This window comes from Ahaetulla prasina, chromosome 5 (assembly GCF_028640845.1).
Source record: "Ahaetulla prasina isolate Xishuangbanna chromosome 5, ASM2864084v1, whole genome shotgun sequence".
Classification (NCBI taxonomy): domain Eukaryota; kingdom Metazoa; phylum Chordata; class Lepidosauria; order Squamata; family Colubridae; genus Ahaetulla; species Ahaetulla prasina.
Window position 1 is genome coordinate 60,383,089 of NC_080543.1, and position 26,340 is coordinate 60,409,428.

At 36.7% G+C, this 26,340-nt stretch overlaps 1 protein-coding gene across 1 annotated transcript in view; it reads right to left on the reverse strand.

The window, feature by feature from the left end:
• Nucleotides 1–395: 395 nt before the first annotated feature.
• RIPK4 (receptor interacting serine/threonine kinase 4) overlaps nt 396–26,340 on the reverse strand; it is a 30,301-nt gene continuing 4,356 nt past the window's right edge. The window contains exons 2-8 of the mRNA XM_058185479.1: nt 13,749–14,040; nt 6,825–6,973; nt 6,257–6,306; nt 5,355–5,513; nt 4,189–4,289; nt 3,818–4,073; nt 396–2,712 (exon numbers count right to left, since the gene is read on the reverse strand). Of these exons, the coding sequence (XP_058041462.1) occupies nt 1,535–2,712; nt 3,818–4,073; nt 4,189–4,289; nt 5,355–5,513; nt 6,257–6,306; nt 6,825–6,973; nt 13,749–14,040 (2,185 nt within the window). The 3' untranslated portion in view covers nt 396–1,534. The remainder of the gene's footprint in view (nt 2,713–3,817; nt 4,074–4,188; nt 4,290–5,354; nt 5,514–6,256; nt 6,307–6,824; nt 6,974–13,748; nt 14,041–26,340) is intronic.

Here is a 26,340-nt window from a genome sequence, read left to right on the forward strand (position 1 = left end):
TGATATATTCCAGATATATTGACTATGACCAATATCATGCATATATTGTTCTAGTCTTGGTATAAATGCCCAGTTTGATTTAGGATGGGTGGCTATAAAAATGTTTTAAATAAAATAGATAATCTCAATTGAGCCATTGGCTATACGGGTAGGTCATAGTAAGAATTGTGATCAAACGTATTTGATTAGTGGGGCACCAGTTTTGGACAGTGATCCTTATAGCAAGCAATGGGCAGTCAAGTCTCATTCTTTAAGGAGGAAATATTCCTTAATATTCCCTGGCAAAATATTTCTGGCAGGAATGTGTCTATGACATAAGGAAACGAAAACAAAGTTACAGTATAAAACACAATTGTTCTTTAAAAATAAAGCACAACAACTATTTTCTCAAAAGCCATTGTACAACTTATTTTATTGGTAAAACAGATCAATTGTGAACGTCTGAAAATAATGAACATTACAAAAGGTGTATTAAAACATACCCAGATCTAAAAAGCCTCAATTTTCTTCTGTAGAAAAAAGAGCATGCAATGTCCTGAATTATATACACAGTATATTTTTATATTAGTCTATTATACATGATAAATCTGTTTTGGAGACATTGCTATATCTGTGGTTCAGTAATTTACAACACTTAAAAAGAAACATACAATCTATTCTTACATTTAATGAAATAAAATTTCCATGTGCTTATGCACACCGGTACAAATGTTATTGTACTTGTGCTTTCTTCCATTTAATCACATGTTGAATGTTGAAATATTATGCATATACACTGTATATATACAGAAGCTGGTACTGCATATTAGAAATGATTTTCTAATTAACACAGGGATGTTCACAATAGTTATTGTAAGCATTAGCCAATAATAACGATCATGGAAAAACTGACCATCAGAGAACTAGAAATGTTTTGAAATAGGCACTTACTTTTTTTTTTTGAAATAGGCACTTACTTTTTTTTTTGAAATAGGCACTTACTTTTTTTTTCAATAATAAAACTGAGATTTTAATTTCTGCGTGGCTTTAGAACAATTATCCCTGCAGTACTTTTTCAGGAATGCAGATACTTGTATTGATTCAGGCATCTTGTAAATAGTCAAGGAAAAATCAATTTAAAGAAACATTCCAGAGTGACAATTAAAGATACATCACCCATTGAATATAAAGAATGATTGAAATATTAGAAACTGACTTTACACTGAAAAGAACAAGGGATAACCTTCTCTCTTTTTTTAATCTCTTCATTATCATCTTTCCAGTGAGCCAACACCCATGTTGAATTATGGGAAAAGAACATCATGTCTTCACCAAGGGCTTACTCAGCGCTCCTTTACACGGAAGTGTGAGATCGAACCCAGAACCTTATGACTCTTACTCCCTTGTCTGCTCAGTTTATTAGACTGAATTGCCACATCAAGAAGTAGCTTCTGTTAACATGTAAGTCAGACTTATATGTGAGCAGATACTCATGCTATGGTCATCATTAGCCTGTCCTACACTCATTAGCCTGTCCTACACTTAAAGCAAACACCTATCTCTGACTGAGCAGTGTAATAATAGTGTTGCTCCCATTTTGTTTAGCTAACTGCAGTGGGGTCTGAAATGCAAAGTTCTGCATATTGATGCAGGCACCATGGTTTAACAGAACTTCAGCTGTTTGTGTGTGTCCACCTTTTGCAGCAAGATGCAGAGCCACCAACCCTTCCTCATCTGAATCATTTATATTCTCTGGATCGACAAGGACCTCTACCACCTCATCATGTCCATTTTCAGCAGCAAGATGCAGTGCTGTCCTGTTTAAAGGACCCCTTGCCAGGATATTGGCACCTTCTTCCATCAACAGCTTGGTTGTGGATAAATGGCCATTACGAGCTGCTAGGTGAAGGGCAGTACAGCCTTCTGCTGTTGTTGCATCTATATCTGCCCCACGATTAAGAAGCAGCCTGGTAGTGCTAGTGTGGCCAGTTTCAGCAGCTACATGAAGGGCAGTGTGAAGAAATGCATTTCTTATGTTGACATCTGACTGGAGTTCTACTAGTATTCGAGCAACTCTGTAATGTCCTCTCTGGGCTGCCAAATGAAGAGGGGTCCTTCCATCTACAGTCTGTGCATTCACATTGACTCCAGGCTGCTTGGCCAGAAGTTTCACAATGGGTAAGTGGCCTTGCCACGCAGCGTAATGTAAAGGCACCCAATTATCCTTTCCTCTGACATCAACATAAATCCCTTTTCTCAGAAAGATGCGCACTACAGTCTCTTGACCATGTTGGCAAGCAACATGGATTGGTGCTCTTCCTTCAAAGTCCACTTCATTCAGCAAGGCATTCTTCTCAAGCAACATTCTTGTGATTAATTCATCCCCATTTTGGGCTGCAAAATGAAGAGCTGTCCACTGATCCTCATCTTTGGCATTCACATTAATTTTCCTTGTGAGAAGCAGCTCAATAATGCTTTTGTTCTTCTTCTCTACTGCAATATGGAGGGGTGTAGAGCTTTTCCTATTGGTCAGATTGGGATTGGCATTGTTCAGTAGTAGCCACTTAACACATTCTTCTTGGCCTGATTCAATGGCCAAATGCAAAAGGCCACCATTCCCATCCAAAATTAGGTCTACATCTTGAGGCTGAAGAATTTTCATCAGTTTACTAGTGTCTCCAGATGTGATTGCCTCAGCCAGCTTTCTTTTCTGGATATCTGTAGCACCAATGTCTGGAGAAGCAAAAAAAAAAAAAGTTCTATTTCAGTCTGGTTTTCACAAAAGCACAAAAGGCCCAAGAGTTCTGTTAGATAAAATATGACGGTTTCCCTGCTGGTACTTCCAATTGGGAAATTCTGCACTCCTCCACACACTTTTTTGAACTCTGGGCAAATTTTCCATGCTTTTATCTCGCTATTCATACTTTGGTATTGGGCTATTAGTATTTATTATTTATTCATTTATCTTTTTGGCTTGTTGACCTACATATGCTCAAATTAGTTTGCACATGGAAGAAGGCACATGCTCACCCACAGAACTAAAGTTAGTTTGGCTTTTTGGCACATTCTTAAATATTTAAGTATAAGTAATATTCTAATATTCAATATTTTTCATTCAGTTGTATCCAGATCTCAGAAACTAGTGGGATAAGTCCCAGCAGTTTTCTTGGCAAGGTTTTTCAGAAGAGGTTCGCCCTTGCTTCCTTCCTAAGGCTGAGAGAAAGTGACTAACTCAAAGTCACCCAGCTGACTTTGTGCCTAAAGTGGAATTAGGACTTATGGTCTCTAACCACTACATCAAACTGGCCTAAATATTCAATATAAGTAAACAGTTAATCACAGTTATGCATTCTTCAGTGTTTGGTGCCTCAACTGTCTTTTTACAGCCTTAGCTGTAAAACCCATTTACTGCATTAATCATGAACACCTCTCTCAAAAACTAAAGAAGGAACTACAAGCTGGTATTCCCATGTATAAAAGTTCACATATATGATATATTTAAATTAAGTAATCCAGGTAGCAAATTTTGGTAGCTACCCCTCTTTTCTTAAAAGCTAATATAAAGACGTTTGACTTAAATCAATATAACCTCTCCTTGTATAGAAACACTTTTCCTATAACCGCTTGGTAATTGCAAATGGAATAACATCCAGGCAGCCTATTTAGCTAATTAATTGCCAAGATCATAGTCCATAATATGACAGGAAGTGCATTTGGGAATTCATATGCAACATGTCAAGCAATTCATACAATCACATCAGTTACCATCTCTTTCTGAATTATTTTGCCCCTAGCTCAAATAGATACATTTGACTACATCTTGCCCAACAAAACTTACCACTTCCAGAATTCTCTCTCTCAAACGACAGTGACAAGGAACCTCGTGAAGAAAAGGCAGAGTCTACAGAAGACACTCCTGACAGTCTCTTGTCACTGGTGGCAAGCCTAGATTCAGATGCACTGCGACTGAGCTCCTCAGGCTGTTCCGTTTGTGAAATTCCTGAGTCCAGCTGGGACAACAATTCAGACAGGCTGTAATCTTTAACTGATGCAGGATCAGGTTCTTGTTTTAGCTGGGAAATACTGGATATCTCCTGGAGAATAGGAGGTGGGAAAAAGAAACATTTCAAATTAAAACATAAGTTGAGTGAAAGATAAGAGAACATATTAAAGTTCACCCAATTTTCCATACATTGCTCAAATAAATACCTTAGGATGGGTCTGAGAAGCTTTTGCATCCTCCTCAGCTGTCATTTCCTTATTCTCATACTCTGGTTTTTCACAGAGCTCTTCCGTTTCAGAAGTAATTTCTAAAAAAAAAAAAAGATACAATTTATTTTCTTCACACTTGCTATAGGCCTCCCTTTTCACTAAAGGGATATTTTACAGATAATTCAGATAATGATTAATTGTTTTGACTTGCCTAGTAGCTCAGTTAACTTCTCCAATAACATAAAATAAACACAAAGGAACAGCCATTTTCACCAGCTCAATACACAGCTTCCCACCTTTTTAAAAAAAAAAATCCCTCTCAACTGTGAAGAGTATTTGCACTATAAATATAATAAAATGTGATTCTGATTTATTCAACTGAAGCAAAATACTGAATGCCAGTTCCACATTTTAAAAAGAAACGTACATCCATATTTTAATCTGTTCCACAAACTGGGGAAAAGGGAAGTTCTGTAATTGTAGAAGGATCAAAGTTTATTTCAGCTTTAAGCATTTTTAGAAAGAGTTGTCAATACTTTTCTGGTTCTTATTCCCGCTCCCCCTTTAAAAGATATTTGCAAGATAACTGCAATGCTAGTTTTCTGTCATCCAGAATAAGGTGGTTGCCCTGGGCAGCAGCAGCTGCTACACTTTATGGAGGAGGCAATTGAGCAGCTCCCTACTTTTCCTTTTAATTGGAAAAAAGGTAGACTCAAATGCCAATTAAGTACATGGATTGGAGGGTGAGAATCTCACCTCAGGTTTGATTGGCCCTGCTATGGCATCTCAATACTTTTTAAACCTCCAGAACTAATTTGCACCACTGAAGCCAGAATCATAAATAAGGCTTCTAATATGTTTGCTTTGTGTTGAATATATTGTAGCAAAGTTAATTCAGATTAGAAAGTTCCACCCTAGGCAACAATTTGGGGAGTTAACTAGATTGGTACACATCTGATGCCTAAATCAACTATTCATGTTTAGACAAGTTCTCCTGTAATCCTTTTCCTGTAATAGGATGTTCCCTGACTATGCATTGTGTATATTTTGTATTCATCATTTTTAACAAGATTTTGGTGGGGCTCCACTGAGGATTAATACAGGCTTTTACCCTGAAATGACTCATTCTTTTACCAAGGAATTTGATTAGAAGCAAAGTTTACCTTTAAATGTTGGCCTCTTGCTAGGGTCATCTTGCCAGCACTTTTGCATCAGTTTGATCAAGTTATTACATGCACGAGGTCTGGATTTGGAGACAGGTGGCAGTTCTGGGCGATGACCATTAACCACTTTCACCATAATGTGTAGAATGTTATTTTCTTCTGCAGAACAGAAAGCAGAAAATAGGTATCTGGTAGGTGCTTCTTTTTAAGATTCCTGGTCTAGTGCTAGACAGACATTTTTCCATCCATGAGATTCTTTTTTTTAAACGTCTAATCTTTCAACATGTAGTAACATGCTATACATGTTACACTATCTATAAATGGGCTGTTCTGGATAATTTTCTTACCCTATTTGAACAGGATGAAACAAAAAGATGAACAGTAGTATACATGGATGTATCAAAAGAATCAGAGGCTCAGTGTTGGAGCCAGAGATGGGAAATGCACCTAGTGCATTTCTTTTCAGTAGCTGTAAATCATAATCCTTAAAGCAATACGGTCTGGAGCTAATATTGGTGGCAGAAGTCACTTATTTGGCTTTTTTACATGCTATCCCACGTTGTAAGCAACTCCATATAATTCAGCTGCTCTTTCTTTAGAGACTTCATCTCATATACCTCCATGACTAGCATGAATGGTACATGCAATACTCCTTTCTGGAATTTCTCCCATCTGATAACTCCCAGGATAGGTTTTAAGAGAGAAACAATAGCAGGAAAGCTATTCTCATGTGATATGGACAGTATTTGAGTAGTTGGAATGGATGAATGCAATCAGTTATTATGGCTGGATATTCTGAAGTGTAACCATATCACAACAACAAACACATTTTATCCAAGGAGGAATTCTGTCTGACATAGTTATTTAGACTTATGATTCACAAGAAGAAATGTTTTACTTACCTGAAAAAGGCTTCTTCTGTGTCAGAACTCCCCAGATAACGATGGAAAAGCTGCAAAGACATAATTAATACCTTTATAAAACCATTAATGCATATATCATGTTGTGTTTACAGTTACATCCTGTAAAGCTAATTACATCGGATTATCAGATCCGAAATGGCAACATTTGTCAAGATTTCAAGTGCATAAGAATTCTCTGGCAATAATCTGCGGGATAGTGCTTCTGGTTCAAAGATGACACGCTGGTGTGCAGTTCACAAATGGCTCTATAATACCAGACTGCAAGTGCAGAGTCTAATACAATGGAGGCTCTGGAAATCCACGATTGCAGTAACTATGTGTGTTACTCTGTGATTCCAGTTGAAGTTTTTTATTCAGTTTTTGAAAGCAACTGTCTTCAAAGCTGCTGAAGGTTTCATAGCACTAGGCTTGGTACAGGTTGGATTATCCCACAGTCTATCCAGCACAGTTATACTTAATTTAAGATACCTAGGCTGTGGCTAGCAGCTACCAATAAGAAACAGATACAACAAGGAAAGAAAAAACCCAGAATACTGTAGACACTTACCTATATATGTCATGCTTTGTATCAAAGTATCTATTCTTCTCTTTAATTCGTTCTGGTGGCAGATATGCAATAGTGCCACAAAGTCCATCCATGCTGAGATCATGAGAATGAGAAAGCCCATTACACTTGGCCAATCCAAAGTCTGAAATCTGATAAAAATGAGGTGTTTCATTTTTTCCAAATATTCCATCTTCCTATTTTGCATTCCTAGACTACTGTGTAAAACTGGAAAGCAAAAATGTGAACCCAACCTGTCCCATGCCATCCATAATTTGCAAAAACCAGCCAACCAACCAACTAACCAAAGTAAATGACTACTAGCCGAAATAGTCTATTCAAATAATTATCAAGCCGTTGTTGTCAAAAGAATAGTTTTGGTTACTTCCTAGTGTGTTCACTTTTTTAATTCTTCTGATAATCATAGGGAATGTTATAGTTCCCATCTTATTACAAGGCAAACTCCTATGAATATATCACAATTATACAAGTATATAATCCTAACCCAGTGCTAACCTAAGATATATAGAATGCTGAACTTGTATAGATCCACATGTATTCAAATCTAAAATACAATATGCCCAGTTATTTATCATCAATGCATTTTTGCCTTCCATATAAAACAAAAAGGCAGAGATACTAATCTCCCATTGAAAATGAAAATATCCCTTCCTCAAGTGAAGAACACTTAAACTTCTGTACTGCTGCTATTCTTAAATAAAGGAACCCCAAACAGAAATGTCAACATAGAATAAGTGAGTTATAATTTCTCAAACAGGGACAAAGGTTGTGTATGTGTTTTATTACATAACATTACACGAGTTAATCAGCTCATCAATGCAAGCATGCATTTTTGTGATTTCAAAGTGCAATGGTTTTGTGAAAGGGACCTATCATTGCCTTCTGCATTTCATTTTCCACACTTCCAGCTTTTTCCATGTGTATATTGTACATATATGTTATTTGGTGTAGCTTTTCAAATACCGTGTTTCCCCAAAAATAAGACCCTGTCTTATATTTTTTTGAACCCTGAAATAAGTGCTTGGCTTTATTGCCATGTGCTTAAAAGCCAGATTGGGCTTATTATCAGGGGATGTCTTATTCGGGGGGAAATAGGGTAATTGACAAACTAGATTTTGATCCAAAGAGGCCATTGTACAATTTGTCCTTGTGATGCCAAAAATGTTTTTCTCCCTTTTACCACAACAAGCACATCTTGTCCAGTACAAGTCCGGCCAAAATTAAAACCCTTCAGTTTTTTGAAGGGAGAAATCAAATGCTGAGATTATTTGGTCTTAAATGCTTAATTCTAGTTAGATTCCCAATTGCACTCTTCCTCAAAAATTAATGCTGCTTTTCCCCGCCAAGTAATAAGCATTTCAAAAACACACAACAGATTTTAACAGGCTGAGTAAATGGTTGATTAAGAAAAGATCAACTCAGAAGGATAAGTTTTGCCTAAATGGTAGTGAATATGTTGGTCCAGAGAATAAACTAAAAGTTTTATTATAAGGAAAAAAGAACTTCCCACCCCTCTACAGCCAGCCCAGTGTCAGAGAATTATTTTTGTATAATATGAGCAATACTTCTCCAAATTTGTACTTGATTTATTTAGGTTTCAAAACAAAAATATAATCTCTGTTCCCAATACAGAAGATTTCTAAAGGGTGAAAAAGAAACAATTCAGCAATCTCAAAATAACTGCTGTTAATCGTCCATGCTTCTGTAACCATTGGGCAGGAATATTGCCCTTTACGTTCTCTATATACCCTAAGAATTTGTTTACTAAAGCACTCTAACAATATAATGCCAGCATATCAACTAAAATGGTACCTTGTACAGCTTTCTATTTCCTATATAAAAAAATAAACCCCTTCTTATAAGATTCAACTATAAAGTTAAATATTTAGGATAAAATGATGTGCAGTAGAAGCCATACCAGGAAAACATGTCTTATTCAGAAACCCTGTCAAATTAAATTCAACTGATTTCACATACAGGTATTCTTTGACTTATAGCAATTCATTTCGTGACCGTTCAAAGTTATAATGGCACTAATAAAAGTGACTTATTACCATTTTTCATACTTATGACCTTTACAGCAGGGGTCTCCAACCTTGGTCCCTTTAAGACTTGTGGACTTCAACTCCCAGAGTCCCTCAGCCAGCTTTGCTAAGTCCACAAGTCTTAAAGGGACCAAGGTTGGAGACCCCTGCTTTACAGCATTCCCATGGTCACATGATAAAAATTCAGATGCTTGGCAACTGACGTATATTTATGACGGTTGCAGTATCCCAGGGTCATGTGATCACCTTTTGTGACCTTCCGACAAGCAAAGTCAATGGGGAAGCCTTATTCACTTAACAACCATATTACTAATTTAACAATTGCAGTGATTCACTTAACAACTGTGGCCGGAAAGGTTGTAAAATGGGGCAAAACTCACTTAACAAATGCCTTGCTTAGCAACAGAAATTTTGGGCTTAATTGTGGTTGTAGGTCGAGGACTACCTGTATATGTATGGACTGCAATCTAGAGGGAATAAGAGTCAGAGAGGAGAAAAAATAGAATGTTCTGGCAACTGCAGATTAAGGACTATTTATTTTGACTTGTAATTTATCATCCCAAAGTTAGGATAAATAATATTATGTATACACTATTACAAATCACTTACATATGGATTTTTGCCATCTTGTAATATGTTTTGTTTTAGTCTTGTTTTAATGTATATATTGTGCTTTTTTATTTGGCTGTACACCGCCCTGAGTCCTTCGGGAGAAGGGCGGTATAAAAATTGAATAAAATAAATAAATAAATAAATAAATTTTTAAAACTTAGCCAGATGGTAAAGGGCCATTATTAGCTAATGATTAAGTGCTGTTTATAATGGGTTGGGGAACTAAAACACATTTAATTATAAATGAAAACAAGGAAGTAGCAAAAGTAGTGGGAGCAGAAAGGAAGAAAGGAAAGAGATAATGGGTATAAATATATTTTAACTTCACTCTTTTTGTAGAGTTTAGATTATAAAAAATGACGAGGAAAAATTAGAAAAAAATAAGGAAATTTAAATTACATTGTGCTTCTGGTTGGTGAAAGAAAAAAATGGATTTAAAATGATGTAACTTTTTAACTGCTTTTGCTAGTTAAATAGCAAAAAAAAATTGCATCATCAAAAACACCATGAAATCTGATTCCTACTCAGAACAGAACACATACCCCACCTCTGTTCTAAGACCTCTACAGTTCTCTCTCCCTCCCCCCCCCAACACTCTCTCTCACTCACACACACAATTTCAGTTAGGCTACAATAGGACAGGGTCAAAAGCAGTGATTCAAGAATTTGCATTCAACATAAAATAGGAAACTTCCAAATTCTACTCAATAGCACAATTCTTTCAAAAATGATAGCCTGTTTGAAACCAAAAGATTATTGGAAGAAATATGATGATGCAACCTAGATAATGTACTAGGTATATTATTCATATACAATGGAAGGAAAACAATCACATAAAGCTTTATATCAGAACAAGGGCATCTACATCACCACTAACCCTTCAGAAAATGATTTTAAAGATTCTTTCTTAATGTATTTACCTAAGATATCATTAAAAAAAGCCTGAGTCAGTTTTCTACAAGCTCAGGATGGACAATATATCCCCTCCAAATGCCTGAAAGGTTCAGGTCCCAAGAGGCAACTGGACTTTGTTTTTTCTTTAAAGACGTTTCACTTCTCATCCAAGAAGCTTCTTCAGCTCTAACTGGATGGTAGGGAACCAGAAAGTCCAGTTTCCTCTTGGAAAAAAGCACCTTTGGGGAAACCATGACATGGATGACTGAGAATTTTCATAGATGTTACTGCTTCTCTCATCATCTCTCAGTCACTCAGATAGAGACGACAGAAAATGGACTTCAACCATACAGTAACTTTCCTTCCCAAGTCAGCCCTTCCTCTAAGTGTGTTGGGGATACATATCCAATCACAGGAAGCTTGTCTGGTAACAGTTGCACTATACCTTTTATGACATACATATCGCAAATATGACTGTGAACAACTATGGAGACTGCCTATCCACATACTGGATTGCTGCAAGAAAAGGGAATCTGAATATCTATTTAGAGCCCAAATTCCAGGCCCTGCCTTCAAAAATCATTTTCAAAGTAATTTATCTAATGTACTTCAGCAATTTAACTCGTGCCCAGAATTTTAGCCATTCATAACAATGGTAAGTGCTAAACTGACTTGAGGAAAGATATTGGTTGTGATGGATGCAGCAGACTTACAAACTTACTTAAAGAGGAAGTGGTTAACAATTGTAGACATCAACTAGATTGCCTTTGGAAAATACAGCTACATCTTAGTGACTCTTTATATAGGATTATAATGAAGGAAGTATTGTTTGGCAAATAATAAACTTTGATTAAAAATTAAGCCCTGTTGCTATGACTTCTGTTTATTTAGTTGCCAGATGTAACTATGCAAATGAGAGATGGGGGAAAAACTTGGATCCAGGATCTCACCTGCTTCCTTTTCTCTTTCATCTTTATTACATTCTTGTAAATGCATATTTCCGATTTTTTAAACTTGCATTTGTGTTCTGTTTTGAAATGAGAGTTTTCACAAGCCAAAGCAGGGCCATAATAAAATGCACATGTGATGACTAATTTATGAATATTCCTATTAATGTAATTTTTCAATTTTAATAATAATAATAATTATTATTATTTATTAGATTTCTATACCGCCCTTCTCCCGAAGGACTCAGGGCGGTGTACAGCCAAAGTAAAAGCAAACAATACAATATACAATTAAAACGAAATTAAAAAACTTATTACACAATTGGCCGAAAACTTTAAAACATTTAAAATTCTAAAAACCCATTTAAAATTCATATAAAATTTAGGAATATGGAATATAAATTTAAAAATACAGCAAAATTTAAGCCAGCCCTGCGCGAATGAATAAATAAGTTTTCAATTCGCGGCGAAAGGTCTGAAGGTCAGGTATTTGGCGTAAACCAGGGGGAAGTTCGTTCCAGAGGGTAGGGGCCCCCACAGAGAAGGATCTTCCCCTGGGGGCCGCCAGCCGACATTGTTTGGCGGACGGCACCCTGAGAAGTCCCTCTCTGTGTGAGCATACGGGTCGGTGGGAGGCATAAGGTAGCAGTAGGCGGTCCCGTAAGTACCCAGGCCCTAAGCCATGGAGCGCTTTAAAGGTAGTGACCAAAACCTTAAAGTGCACCCGAAAGACCACAGGCAGCCAGTGCAGACTGCGCAGGAGTGGTGTTACATGGGAGCTACGTGGAGCTCCCTCTATCACCCGCGCAGCTGCATTCTGGACTAACTGAAGCCGCCGGGTGCACTTCAAGGGGAGCCCCATGTAGAGAGCATTGCAATAATCCAAGCGAGAGGTGACAAGAGCATGAGTGACTGTGCACAAGGCATCCCGATCAAGGAAGGGGCGCAACTGGCGAACCAGGCGAACCTGGTGAAAGGCCCTCCTGGAGACGGCTGTCAAATGATCTTCAAATGACAGCCGTTCATCCAGGAGAACACCCAAGTTGCGCACCCTTTCCTTTGGGGCCAATAACTCGCCTCCAACAGTCAGCCGCGGCTGCAGCTGACTGAATCGGGGTGCCGGCATCCACAGCCACTCCGTCTTGGAGGGATTGAGCTTGAGCCTGTTCTTCCCCATCCAGACCCGTACGGCTATAATGTCCCTGGTAAGTAAATATTCCAAAAATTTAAAGGCTAAGGCACTTAGCTGTGGATGTTCTTTCATAGTGCCTGGAAGCTGTGGGGATCTGGATGGGGAACAACAGGCATCAACTGAACCCTTGAGTTGCTGTGGGTGCGGGGCTCTTTTCTATCAAGGGCTTTTGTTTCTTTGGTCCTGGATGGGGTTGCAGGGCCCCAGCTGGACCTAGTGCACAATCTGGGGATCCTCCTGGATTCACGACTCCTTCAGGTTGTGGGTCAGTTGCTTCCTTTCCTGGACTGGGAACCCCTTCTCTTTGTAATTCATGCCCTGGTCATCTTCTACATGGATTACTGCAAGATATTCTACACTGGAGCTACTCTTGAAAAGTTTCCAGAAGCTGCAGCTGGTGCAGACCTGGTGACATGTGTAGTTATGAGCACCACTAGGACTCCACATGTAACACCTCTGCTGTGTAAGCTGCTTTGAGTGCTGGTTTGCTTCCAGGTCCAATTCAAGGTGTTGGTTATAACCTTTAAAGCCCTTCATAGCATGGGGCCAGATTACTTGAGGAATCATCTCATCTCAATCACATTGAACCATTCCACCCAGGCCAGCAAGAAGGGCCTCATCAGCTGAAGCATTCTGACTGCCAAGGCCTAGGAGGAGAGCCTTTTCTGCCATTGGCTCCTGTCCTATGAAATACCTGGCCCTTGAAGGTAAGATTAGCCCCCATTTTTGTGGCCTTCTAGAAGAACACTAAGAGCTGGCTTAGTATCAAATTAGCATGGGAATTCAATAGTGGTACATAACCCTGGGAATGGTTGGTAATTTTTTATATTTTGTAAGGATTTTTATGATTTTTTTTTTACTTGTCAGCTGCTCAGAATCACTTACATAGTGAGATTTATACAGTATAAATTTGATCAATAAATGCAATAAATACATTTTTTAAAAGGTGGTGGTAAGTGAATATGCTTTTTCTTTGGAATAAGTTTTCATGGGCAAGGTACATGCCATACTTTTTTTCACTCCGATTTCTTTTAATTAATTTGTAAGGTAACTGTAGGCTTTCTTAGCCCATTCATCGGTATGTTTAAGTTTGCTAATAAGCTTACAAACAACTGTTGCATGACAACTGCAAATTTATATTAAATGAATCTTTCCTCTCACCCTGAACCTATTGGTAAAAAAATGGGGAATCATATTCTGAAAGACTGTGACCTACCTTAACATGATAGTGGGCATCAAGCAGGATGTTGGCTGGCTTAAGATCCAGGTGAAGTAAAGGTGGGGACATGCAGTGAAGGAAGTTCATGCCTACAGCTGTTTCGTGGATGATTCGAAAACGTAGCTCCCAGGGAAGTGGTTCAGAGGCCAGGAGCTTCTCCAAAGATCCCGTTTCCATGTATTCCATGACCAACCCTACAGGCTCTTTACAAATGCCATATACTGGAAGAATATAACGAAATTTTGCCATTTCCATTTTCTTTGCTTCCTCCAATAGTTCCATACGCTCCCTAGACAGAAAATGTGAAATACATTATTTAGTTTACCAGTGGGGTACTTAGCTTTTAGTGGCTTTAATATTTTGAATAAAACTTTTTTTAATTTAATGGAAATTTCATCTACAAAAACGGGCGGAGTCATTCATTCTATTATTTAAAAAGCAGAATATCAAGTATGGTTGGTAATCCAAATATAGCCGCAAACTAAATCCATAAGTCTCTTTGGGCCTCTGTGGCTCAGGCTGCTAATGCAGCCTGTTATTAACAGCAGCAGCCTGCAATTACTGCAGGTTCTACTCCCACCAGGCCCAAGGTTGACTCAGCCTTCCATCCTTTATAAGGTAGGTAAAATGAGGACCCAGATTGTTGGGGGCAATAAGTTGACTTTGTATATAAATATACAAATAGAATGAAGACTATTGCTAACATAGTGCAAGTCGCCCTGAGTCTTCGGAGAAGGGCGGGATATAAATGTAAATAAATAAAGTCGATTCATCAATAATACATTCTGCTGAAACATTTTGTCTGTATCTCTGTTTAGATTTGGAAGAACTTCTTCCAACTTGAGAAAGGGCAGAAGAGATCTAAGCAAACAAAAAAGCCTCTCTCATTTCTTTAAAAAGAAGTTCAATATCGATAATAAATTATAAATAGTTAACTCAGCAAATTTGGAGATTATACTTTGGCTGTAAAATAAGCAATCACTTAAAATTAGGTGTACCAAATCTGGGGTTCAAAATCATACTGGCTAACCTCAATTTTACATCACAAGCCCTGGATGCACTAAACTAAGAGCTAAGGCAGGTTCAGGAAGCAACCCTTGAAAATGGGCAGCCTTTCATTATCTACAAAGGCACAATCATGGTTGTGAAGAATTTTGGGACATGTGCTTGCTTCAACCTGACTGAAAACTCAAGGAAAGTGACATCAAACATCTAAAAAGAATTGACACAGAATATTGGATACTATAAATTACTTTTCTATTTAACAGAACTTTTGCCCTGATCGCTAGACCGTCATGAGAGGAAAGCTCTCCTTTTGGGGACCACTGCCATAATAATAATGGGAATCCTTTGCTACCTCCACCAGTCTATTTTCCCTTTCCCCAGTAGCCTGCAAAATCACTCCCCATGTCAACAAACACCCAAGTAAGGATGCCAGCCAAATATCCCTCATGATATGCCAGGTATACAGGAAGTACAGAGACCATTCTGATAGTGCATAGGTTCGGCAATAAATGTAAATATATATAGCCCAAAAGGAGGAAATTGTGGTAAGCCCCTCCCCCAAGAATGAAATATTTGGGGGAATATTAAGAGGCAGAATATTATATTTCCCCAAAGGAGAAATGGAGAAGAATCTTTAAAAATGCAGAAAGCAGCCCCAACAGCCTCCAGCAGATGCCTGAAGTCTTTAGAGATGAATATTTTGTGCTCATTGAGAAATCCAGGCTAATCTATTCATAAATAAAACACCTTCAACTCCAGCTGATGGGATTAAGAAAGAAAGGACAGGACTTTTAGGACATAATAGGATTAACCCACCACCAATCAAATAATAAAAGCACACAAAGCAAACCTCAAAATGATAAAAGACTGAAAACTGTATAACAATTGTCAGCTGTCCCAGAACTGCATGCTGTTATTAGTTCAGCTCATCAATAAATCTTTTTTTTCTTAAGCATTTTATCTTAAGCATTTTATCTCCATTTTATTCCCGGCTTGGAACTTGACCTGGTTTTTCTTTCAACACTAACATGTAACTCTGGAGCACTGGATAACACAATTAGCAATCAGCTATTTACTGTAAATTACTGTATTTACAGTACTTTTCTGAAAGTGAGAACACAAAATAGGCTTGTATGAATGATTAATACAAAAAGATAACATTTCTTTTGAGCAACTTCAACTCCTGATGACTTAATAAACACATCCATTGCTTTTTCCAGCAGATTTTTTGATTTCCCAATTTAGCCTACTGCACTTACAGTATAGTTCCTAATACACAAAACAAAACCAAGTAGAGAATTTGTAACTTGCTTTTCCTGGCACTAATGCTAAAAAAATAGTCTTCCCTAATAAAGGGACGCCAACTCAAAGAGATGAACATAGGAGAAATGTAACAGCAAATTAACTTCACTTCACCCAGGCAATATTATTTTCTATATCAAAGCAAAGATTCAAGGCAATTTCCTTTAATAAACTACTTCATACTGCCTGGAAGTTTTTGGTGAGTGGCACTTGAGAGAGTGCTTTGGATCCATCTTTGTTGAAGTGAAGCATTCCTTTCAAGATTTGTACTGCCCTGGTATACAACAGCAGAAAAAAATCCTCACTTCATCTAGCTGAGAGCTTTTAGTTACAGCACTAAGCAAGCCAAATAATAAATTTGGGCTTTCTCTGTGGGGGCTCCCACCCTCTGGAACGAGCTTCCCCCAGGGCTTCGTCAACTTCCTGACCTCCGAACCTTCCGCTGCGAGCTTAAGACACATCTATTTATTTGCGCAGGGCTAGCCTAGGGTTTTAGTTTTTAAATTTAGTTTTTAATGGGGTTTTATATTATTTTATTCTAGTGATATTTTTAATTCGGCCTAATTAATAAGTTTTTTCATTGTTGTTTTTACCTGTATTATTTGCATATTTTTATCTGACTGTGAACCACCCTGAGTCCTTCGGGAGATAGGGCGGCATAAAAATTCGAATAAATAAATAAATAAAAATAAATAAATAAGAAAACAAGGGATAGGATCTTAAATATTAGAGACTATTGTATGCAGGGTCATAATAACAACTTCTAATAATACTGGTGGAATTACAACATACCATGTAAAATAGGGCCATTTAAGTGGCAACACTACATCATTCTTGCTACAGTATATAGTGAATTTGTAAGGGGAAAAAATGGAGGGAATGGTTATCATGTCCCAGGAAAGAATTCCATGGGAAATAAGTGAAATCAGCATTAGTCATTCAAATCATGGTACACAGTAATTAACTAACAAGTTCATGTTTCAAAGAAAAATATCTAGTAGAGTGCTGCTAGTTTTGAGTGTTGATTAGTTATATCCTTCTTGATGACTTGATAAACAAGCTTTCTTAAGATTTAGAAACCCCCCCCTTTAAAAAAATTCTTTGTCACACCCCAGTTCTTTACAAAGTGTGAGAACAGATGGTGGGTTCTTTTTTTAGTATTTACAATGACTGCTTTTTTTTTTTTTTGCCTTGAGGCAAGTATCCTTTAAAAGAGATGTCTTCAAAGAGAAATATTACAGTGCTTTGACATGATATGAAAGAAGGGAGTGTCTCTGAATAAACAGAACAACAGCTCTTCTCCCTGAGCACATATAAATCATCAAGCTCCAGCTACCTCAGGATTCAGGATTTTGATTTCTTTGATATTGAAATGAAGCTTAACTAAGGTGGTCAGATCAGCCACTGCCCTAAACTAACACAAAAATGAAGCAAGTCAACAAGCTAAAGACCATGTTGTAAAATAAGTTCTTGTAAGGCACAAACAAAGTTCAAAATGTTAAGGAAGCTCTGGATAAGATTACTTCAATCTTAACCTCAAAGTTCCCCAATCTGTTTTATGCTCAGTCTTCCTTCTGGATATGCCTTCAATGGGTGCCATCATTACCGTTTCTTGCTTGTTCCCTTAGGACAGCAGAAACAATAAGGGAGTCTTCAAAGAGTGGCAGGATCCCCCTAATGCAGCTGCATCACAGCCATCTCATTTCATTTTCCCCGAAGGCCATCACTCTGCTAAACAAATAATTCCATCAACACTGTCAAACTATTTACTGAATCTGCACTACTATTAATCTTCTCATAGTTCCCATCACCAATCTCTTTCCACTTATGACTGCATGACTATAACTTGTTGCTGGCAATCCTTATGATTTATATTGATATATTGACCATCAATTGTGTTGTAAATGTTGTACCTTGATGAACGTATCTTTTCTTTTATGTACACTGAGAGCATATGCACCAAGACAAATTCCTTGTGTGTCCAATCACACTTGGCCAATAAAAATTCTATTCTATTCTATTCTATTCTATCTGCTCAAGACATCACATCACAGAACTCCAGAGGCCACAACACCAAAGCTCAGGAACAAAAGACTAGGACCACACCCACACAGGATGCTATGAAACAGCCACCCAATTTGCAAACACCCACTCCATCTACCAATCAAGATGCAACCACACAACCAACCAACCCGCTCACAGCAACAGTCCCCACCTCTCCACCAGTATTTAGAGAGACGGCAGCTCCGACCACGCTTTGCTTACACAAGCACGAAGCCGAAAGCACCAGCCTGAAGATGATGAGTGAGACCTCGTCGAAACATCGCCAAGATACTCTCAACCTTACATGGGAAAAGACCCGAATATGCCAAGACCTACACACACACACACACACACACACACAGTGTGTGTGTGTGTGTTATATGTAATATAATCTCTGAACAAACTATTAAAAAGATATTAAAAGACAGACTCTGAATTAAATATCTATTTAATTAATTATTAATTTAGATATCTATTTAAACAATTTTCATTGAAAGAGGCCAATTTAGCCATGAATACTTCACCTTTACAATATAAAAGCCAATGTTAAGTGGAAAAATTATTACCATTATTTATTATTTTTTTATTTCACAGGAATGGACAATTCTCAAATTTCAAACAAAATACTTTCTACTCTGTGCTTTAATTCCTATTCTATATGCTATCAATAAACACAAATTCCTCTGTACAATTATTTTAAGCCACTACTAAATCCAGGTTTATTTTAAGACACTATTAAATTTTATTTGTCCAATTAGTGAAATACCACAAAAAAGTAGAAAAACACTATTAAAATCTCAGATTCTATGTATAACCACTTTCTGCTCTCTTAAAAAAGGAATATAGTCAAAATTATAAATGTAGATATGATGGCTTCTTATGGGGAAGGAAGAGAAAAGACTGTTTTTTGATTTAGAAATTTTTATTTTACACTGATTTCCCATTATGAGGCTATTAAAATAAATGATCTACAACAGATAAGGTAAATCTTCTATCAATGTCAGTTATTAATTTAGTCAAGCTCAGAAGATACTGTAATACCATACTGTATTGTATTAGCTCAGTACAGACTCCAGGAAGTAATTAAGGACTTGTGTTGATTACTGTTTGGCAATCTTTTATTTCAAGAACATTCACTGTCTACCTGCTGGAATGTCATGTTGCAAACTTAGTTACACATGATTGGCTCTAATTTATAAGCAGGTAGGTCTGATTCACATATAACACTGAATTACAGTACAATGTGATCAAGTTTGGTTTTGTATGATATGTAAATCAATCCTTAAAAAGGGAAATACATTTTGTTTTTTACAAATCACAATTCAGAAACATGGGTTGCTACTCATTATTTTAAACACAGCTTTGGCTGAACCGATTTAATCCTGGTTTATTTTTATATTTTGCCCAGTTTGTTTCTGGGTACTGGCAGAAAAGAATGGTAAAAACTAGGACTGACTGAATAAACTATAATTACTTTTCTCATTTGAAAAACTTCAGTTTGTTATTGGTTTATTCAATAAACTATGGCAGAAACAGATCATGGCATTTGGAGGTGGCTTTATGCATATTTTATACACAGACTTACTTTAGGAAAGACAAGCCCTGGGAGAATTCAGACAGACATTTTTCTACTTTTCACGTGGCCATGAAAACTTATGCTTCAAATTTAAATATAGCTTACTGAGATGTTGAACTTGAATAATCATTTATCTTAACTATAACTGGCTAAAATAAGGCAGTTTTAAAGCTGATTTACTCCAATTAATCAAGATCAATCATTTTTAGGATCCTGGGGCCATTTTTTCAAAAGTATTTTTAAATTAAAAAGATATGGAAAAATTAGATTCAGATTTCACATGACAGTGCATGATGCTGCAAGAATTGGCTAACCTATGAAAACCACTCACTATAGTCACAGATGTTTGACCAGCCTACATAGTAGCATTTTATTGATTTAGGATTAAAAGCAAGCATGGGTCGCTCTTCAGAATATGCATAACATAAGACAAATGAACTTTCTGCCTCCATGTAAGTTGCTTAGTGGAAAATTGCCATAGCTTCACAGAATCTCAGTGTGCAAAATCAAACTTCAGTGTGAAGAGAAGACAAGAGCTATTTCAGGTTTCATAGTTGCTTGATCACTATGATCCCCACAGGTACCAGGCATCTGCCAAAAGCCAGTTTCTTCAGAGTTTGACACTGGAGAGAATGTTTGGATTGAATGCACAAGAGGTATTTTTGAATAGGTCCCATTGCTGTAGAATTCTAATATTTGGCTTCTCTTGGTAAATTTACTTTCCACACTTAAATGCCACCACCTATTTGTTTTCAGCTGCAGAAGTTCAAACACCTAAAAAGTTATATCTTAAGAAATATGGACATTACCAGAACTATAATTCGGAAGCTAGCTATGCACTGCCTTAGAAAAACTTTAATCTTCAAAACAGGTATTTGAAAGTTAGCTTTTAATAAAGACAAATCAAACTGCCTAAAAGAATCTGCTGCTTATCCATGCTACCTTAGACGGAAAAAGTTATCTTTTTTAGATCATGGTCACCCCTATTTAATATCTGTTCAATTAGGAATCATTCTAATTATTCCTTACATTCTTTCTCTACTATTAAAAGCAAACACTCTCTAATAAATAATGGCCCCATAGTTATTTTCATTTCATGGATTACTCAGATGAAAGACAAAGTATTGTAAAATAGTTTCCAAATATTCAGTATTAGGGTTACTCACACCCACATACAATTACTGCATTCATGATCTGATTAAAACCATCATGTGGTTTATTTCCCGACTTATGTGATGGGTGAAAGGAGACTGTGAATACTTTGATTTCTTTTAGGGCAGTAATCCACTGCTGAAATAATGCTTTCTTGCTATATACGGTTAATTTCTGGTTCCCTGGTTTATTTGAAGGTCATTTTATGTCCTGTCCAACTTCTCAACCAATGCAGAGAGATGCAAGGCAAAACCAGTTAAAAAACAGGAAAGAAAATCTAGGAATTGGCCAAATTTATATTGCCTGACATCACAAGGGATTCCAGTGTGTTCAACAAGCCAGAACACAACATACTGTGTGATGCAAAATTTCTGAGAAAGAAGAGGGTTAAATTCTTTGAATAAAAATATCTGAACATGAATAAACTTTGCTCTGATAACTGAAGTAAATAGTTAGCATTAGTCCCAAGGTGATAGTTAAACAGACTTGCAAATATGTATGGCAGTTTCTCCAATTCATGATAAATACTTTGGAGAAATACCAGTAGGTATATTCTTCTTTTTCGTTAAAATACTCATTCATTTGTAATTTAGACCACATTACCACAGTAGGAAGAAAATGACACTTTTATTTACCCCATACAAAATCAAACTATTCACTAAATCATGAGACTGCTCAAAGTTTGTGCTTGTGGTTTGTACTTTTTTCTTGATTATGACTCAAAGCAAAGAGATCAAAAGGAAGAAAAATAAGACCATATATAGCATCCTCTAAGCTACCTGGTGAAATTGCTCTGGAGAAATGAATGCTTTTTTAAAATAAAACCACACAATGGACAAAAAACTGGGATGCACTTTGGTGACTGTACAGGTACTTCTCCAAAATCACACCAATCTGTTTTATTTAAATGCTCAGGCTACTCATATTTACTAAATAATACTATATTGGGAGAAATACAATTACCAAGATTTGCCTTCTGAAAATAGTTATAGTCATCACAGAGATAAAGACTCTATCACCCTCTATTCTTCCCTGGATCTAATTCTTCATATTGCAGTGTGACCTGCATTAAATTTTCCACATTTCACTGCACACTGAACAGATGAAAAATACATGCACTCTGAATTTCTTTATTAGGTATAATATTTAGATATTATAAAGGGTTTGGATCACCATGTGAAGGGTGCTAGAGCAATCTATTTACTGGCACTTTAAGAAATGCTAACATCTTCTGAATAAGGCAGATTTATATTATGGTTAATATTTGTGAAGGAACGAGGATTATTGTTGAGGGCAAGGCAAGGCAAAGTGGATGGAGTTCTATGAGCTTTCCCGTTTTTCTATGTTGGGATAAGCACATTTTTATTACCTTAACTGCATTAAATGCAAAAAAAAGATTCAATTAAGACAGAAAACACATGTTCAAAGTTCACAAGATACAAGACGTCACTGAATTTGAAGCATTATGTTAATTATCCTCAGCAGCTTGGATAACAGTCAAGCCAAAGTTAATCTTTCTATAGTTTTTATTGTTGATTCAATTACAGGTAGTCCTCAACTTACGACCCAATTAAGCCCAAAATTTCTGTTGCTGAGACATTTAACTGAGTTTTGCTCCATTTTATGACCTTTCTTGCCCTAGTTGTTTAGTGAATCACTGCAGTTCTTAAGCTAGTAACTCAGTTGTTAAGTGAATTTAACCTCCCCATTGACTTTCCTTGTGCAAAAGATGATCACATGACCCTAGGATACTGCAACCGTCATAAATACGAGTCAGTTGCCAAGTGTCTGAATTTTAATCATGTGACCATGAGCCTGCTGTAATGGTTCTAAGTGTGAAAATGGTTGTAAGTCACTTTTTTCAGCACCACTGTGATTTTGAACTGTTACTAAACAAACCGTTGTAAGTCAAAGACTACTGTATAACAATTATACCAGCACAGCAGACACCCAAATCCTTCTGTTATTGGGAAGGTTTCACTGATTGTTAGCTCAGCTACTATTTAGTTTATTCTTATTAGGACTCAGCTACTGTTGACCCCACAGCCATACTCATGTTGTTTTTGTAAGAATAAAATGGCAGTGATTGGCCACTGCTTCTTCTGGAGTGCTTTTTCAGCTTCATAATCTAATCTACAACTTCCTGGATTTTCTGGCTGTCTCCAAGGGCGTACTAGGTGGGTGGGTGTCAAAAAAGTTAATATGGTGGATGCAACTGAAGCCCCTATCCTTTTTTACCGCACAGGACTACCGTCCCTGTCCTAATATTTTCTTTTATTCATATCCTTTCCATGTATTTATAATTATGTTTACACTTGCATCTGTCATAAAATACATGCTTGACAAAATAAAATAAATAAAAATAAATAGATTTAGGTCTTGGATTTTGCCATTGTACACATCATCTTGACCTATCCTCAAGGAAGCCCCTGTCATCTTCCATCCAGCACTAATCTGAACTGACCCTGCTTGGCTTCTCAAGTGCAACTAGTGTCATCAGATGCTGAGACCTGTAGCGGTTTTATGATGTTTAAAACACTCCTGCTCAGAAGCAAGACGTGTGGTGCTTTAAGAAACGGAAAATCAGTAATGCCTTATATCAAGAAGTATACAGTATATACTGTACTAAAGTATAAAGACAGGGAAAGGGCATGGAAAGATGAAATGAAGGGCCATGAATAAAATGCAAAATAATTTTGCTTCATTGGAGGGAGATGCAAACTGAACCATAAAGATTCAGTTGGGAGGGAGATACGTGAATAAACGATACCACAAAAACTGATCTGAATAAAAGTTTCTAATGTATGCAATACTAAAGGTAAAGGTTTCCCTGTCCAGTGGGGTCCAATACTAAACTAGAGATTGTATTTATTCAACATGACATCCTTGAGCAGCTCAAGAAAATAAAATGGGAATGAAGGAAAACAGTTCATTAGGAATTAAACACCATCTTCTCTTTCCTGGTTGAAAATTTTAATGTTTTGCTTTAGATGTTATTTTCTCACTGCCCACCACAATTCCACTAGGGTAATAAAAAGCCTGGGAGTATACAATTGGGAGGGAAAATAGCCACAATAATTATCTCCCAAGGTGCTTTGCTGTATTACTCACTTGTGGAAAATGTGTACTTATCCAACAAGTAAAGGAGCCCAAACAGCAGCCTTGTTCCCTGGGTTGACACCTAAAATTCCAATTCACATACCACACAATCTAAGCCAAGTATTTTGGAACTAAGTGGACAACTTTGAGAGAAATACAAATATTCTGACCCCAGACAATCCTTACAACTCAGCCTAAAAAACCTAAGCCCTTAAAGAACAGGTGCCAGAGACAAATACAGTAGTCTGCATTACCAATATTAAGAACTCTTAAAAATACTAATTGCTGTAATATGATTCTCCTACCCTCCCTGATATTTCTGTCACCTCCAGATAAATTGCAAAGTACCAATTACTTTCAGCAATTTCAATGAAAGATGGAAGAAATATACTTTGAATTGTGTTGAGTTTCCCAGATTCCAAAGAACATACAAAGATAAAATTTGGTTCATAATCAAGCATTTTCTTAGTAAGCCATTCATTATTAATCATATGGCTGGTTAGGAATGATGGGGCTTGATTTTGGAGATCAAGAAATAGGAAAAGTTTGGTGTTGTACTCTCATTGTTTACTGATCACAAAAAAATATCTAGCATGTAGATGTGAGCTCCCAATTGCATCAGATTGTCAGTACACACAGGAACTCTTAAAAGAGTTATATTTTACACATTGATTTATGTCTCTCCATTTTTCAACAGTAAATTTAGCAGAAAGAAACAGATGCAGGCTCTCCAGATATAGGAACAGAATTTATGGACACTTGAATTAAAATACTATCCATGGAAAATCATTTCACCCTATGTAGAACTTCCAATACTGTATATATTAACAGTTGTATTAAAAATGTAGTTGAAGACTCTCCTAGATTAGAATATTAGGCATGCAAATTAATGTATATGCATTAATTAGTGCAGTTAAGATTTGGGGTTTTTTTTTCTTCCTAGCATATTCCCACAAGTACAGGAATTGTTATTCTGCCTCAATACCAATAGTCTTAAAAAATGACATATAAAGTTTATGTAATAAATATTTCTCCAATATATCCAGTCTTGAAGCCTTACTACAGGCCTCAAATAACACAAATTGGTTTTTTTTAAACTAGAACAGATCTAAGATGAACATATATATATGTAATTTGAATTTCAAAACAAGGCCATTTCCTGCTTCTGGGCTGCATATTTTGACCTCTACAGCTGCAGCAGGCACTGTTTGATTAGTAGCACAAACCAGATCATGTGTTCGGAATGGATCCCAGCCAGGAAGATATGCTATTTAACTAAAGCAACTGGTGATCTGTAGCTGTCTGGAATGGTTAGTGCTCATAATCAATAACGACAGGCCCACCCAGTAATTGGTAAGCAATGGGCTATACCATTGGAGTTGTCCTTATTTTTTTTCTGCATTAGATATTGCACAGGACATTAGTTGCAAACAACAAATTTAACAACAATATTTAGTCATCATTTATGAATGAGGTAGATATTTCTATTCATCATGGCTGAGGTCCAGACACATTGTGGCAGAGCTGCATAAAGTTGTTCTGTTTTGCTTAACTTTCCCCATCTATTTTTTTGGAAATATTTTCTGGCCCTGGGGAAAAGACCATTGAAGATCAACAGAGCAGCCAATCTGATGTGATATGGCAGCTCTGATGCAATGCTTTATTTACTGATTTATTCATTACTGAAACAGACTGTTCCATTTCAATCCAAAGGTAGCTTAATCTCTGCAGCTAGATAATTTTAGAAAGAAATTACCCATTGTACCTCTTTGAAGTACAAATGCTATTACAGAAACAATCACATTCCAAAAAGCTAGTTACCCTAAATTCCTTATTTTTACTTAGTGCATAAATACCCAGATCTGTCTAGACAAAGCTGTATAGGAAAAACATATCTTAACTACCTTCATGGAGTGAGCTGACTTTCATGCCATCCTGCAATCTTTAGCATCCAAATATATACAAGAAAAGGCAGAAAATGTTTGTCTTGAAATAGAGCACAGTACAAGATCTAGGTGCTATATCAGTTTTCACACTTGCACACTCTTCACTTAAAGAAAATGTTCCCCCTTATTTCATTTAATGTGTCAAGTGCTTTTGCTTTATATTTATTTAACTACATTTCTGACCACATTTAAAAGACTTCGTGCACAAGATCAAAAACCTCATGAATAATAAGACTGATAATAAATTCTCAATGATATTATACTCAGTTGGGTGACCTTTTTTCTCTACAACTGCTTTTGGGATATTTTTTAGCTTTTGAACTTCAACCAAAACAGTAGTGATCAATTGTTTTCCTACAAACCAAGTTTATAACAATGATGAAATATCATGTGACTCCAGAGTAACTTATATGACCAACTATTATAGTTATAATTCCCACTATTTTGCAAGTCATTGGATTGGATA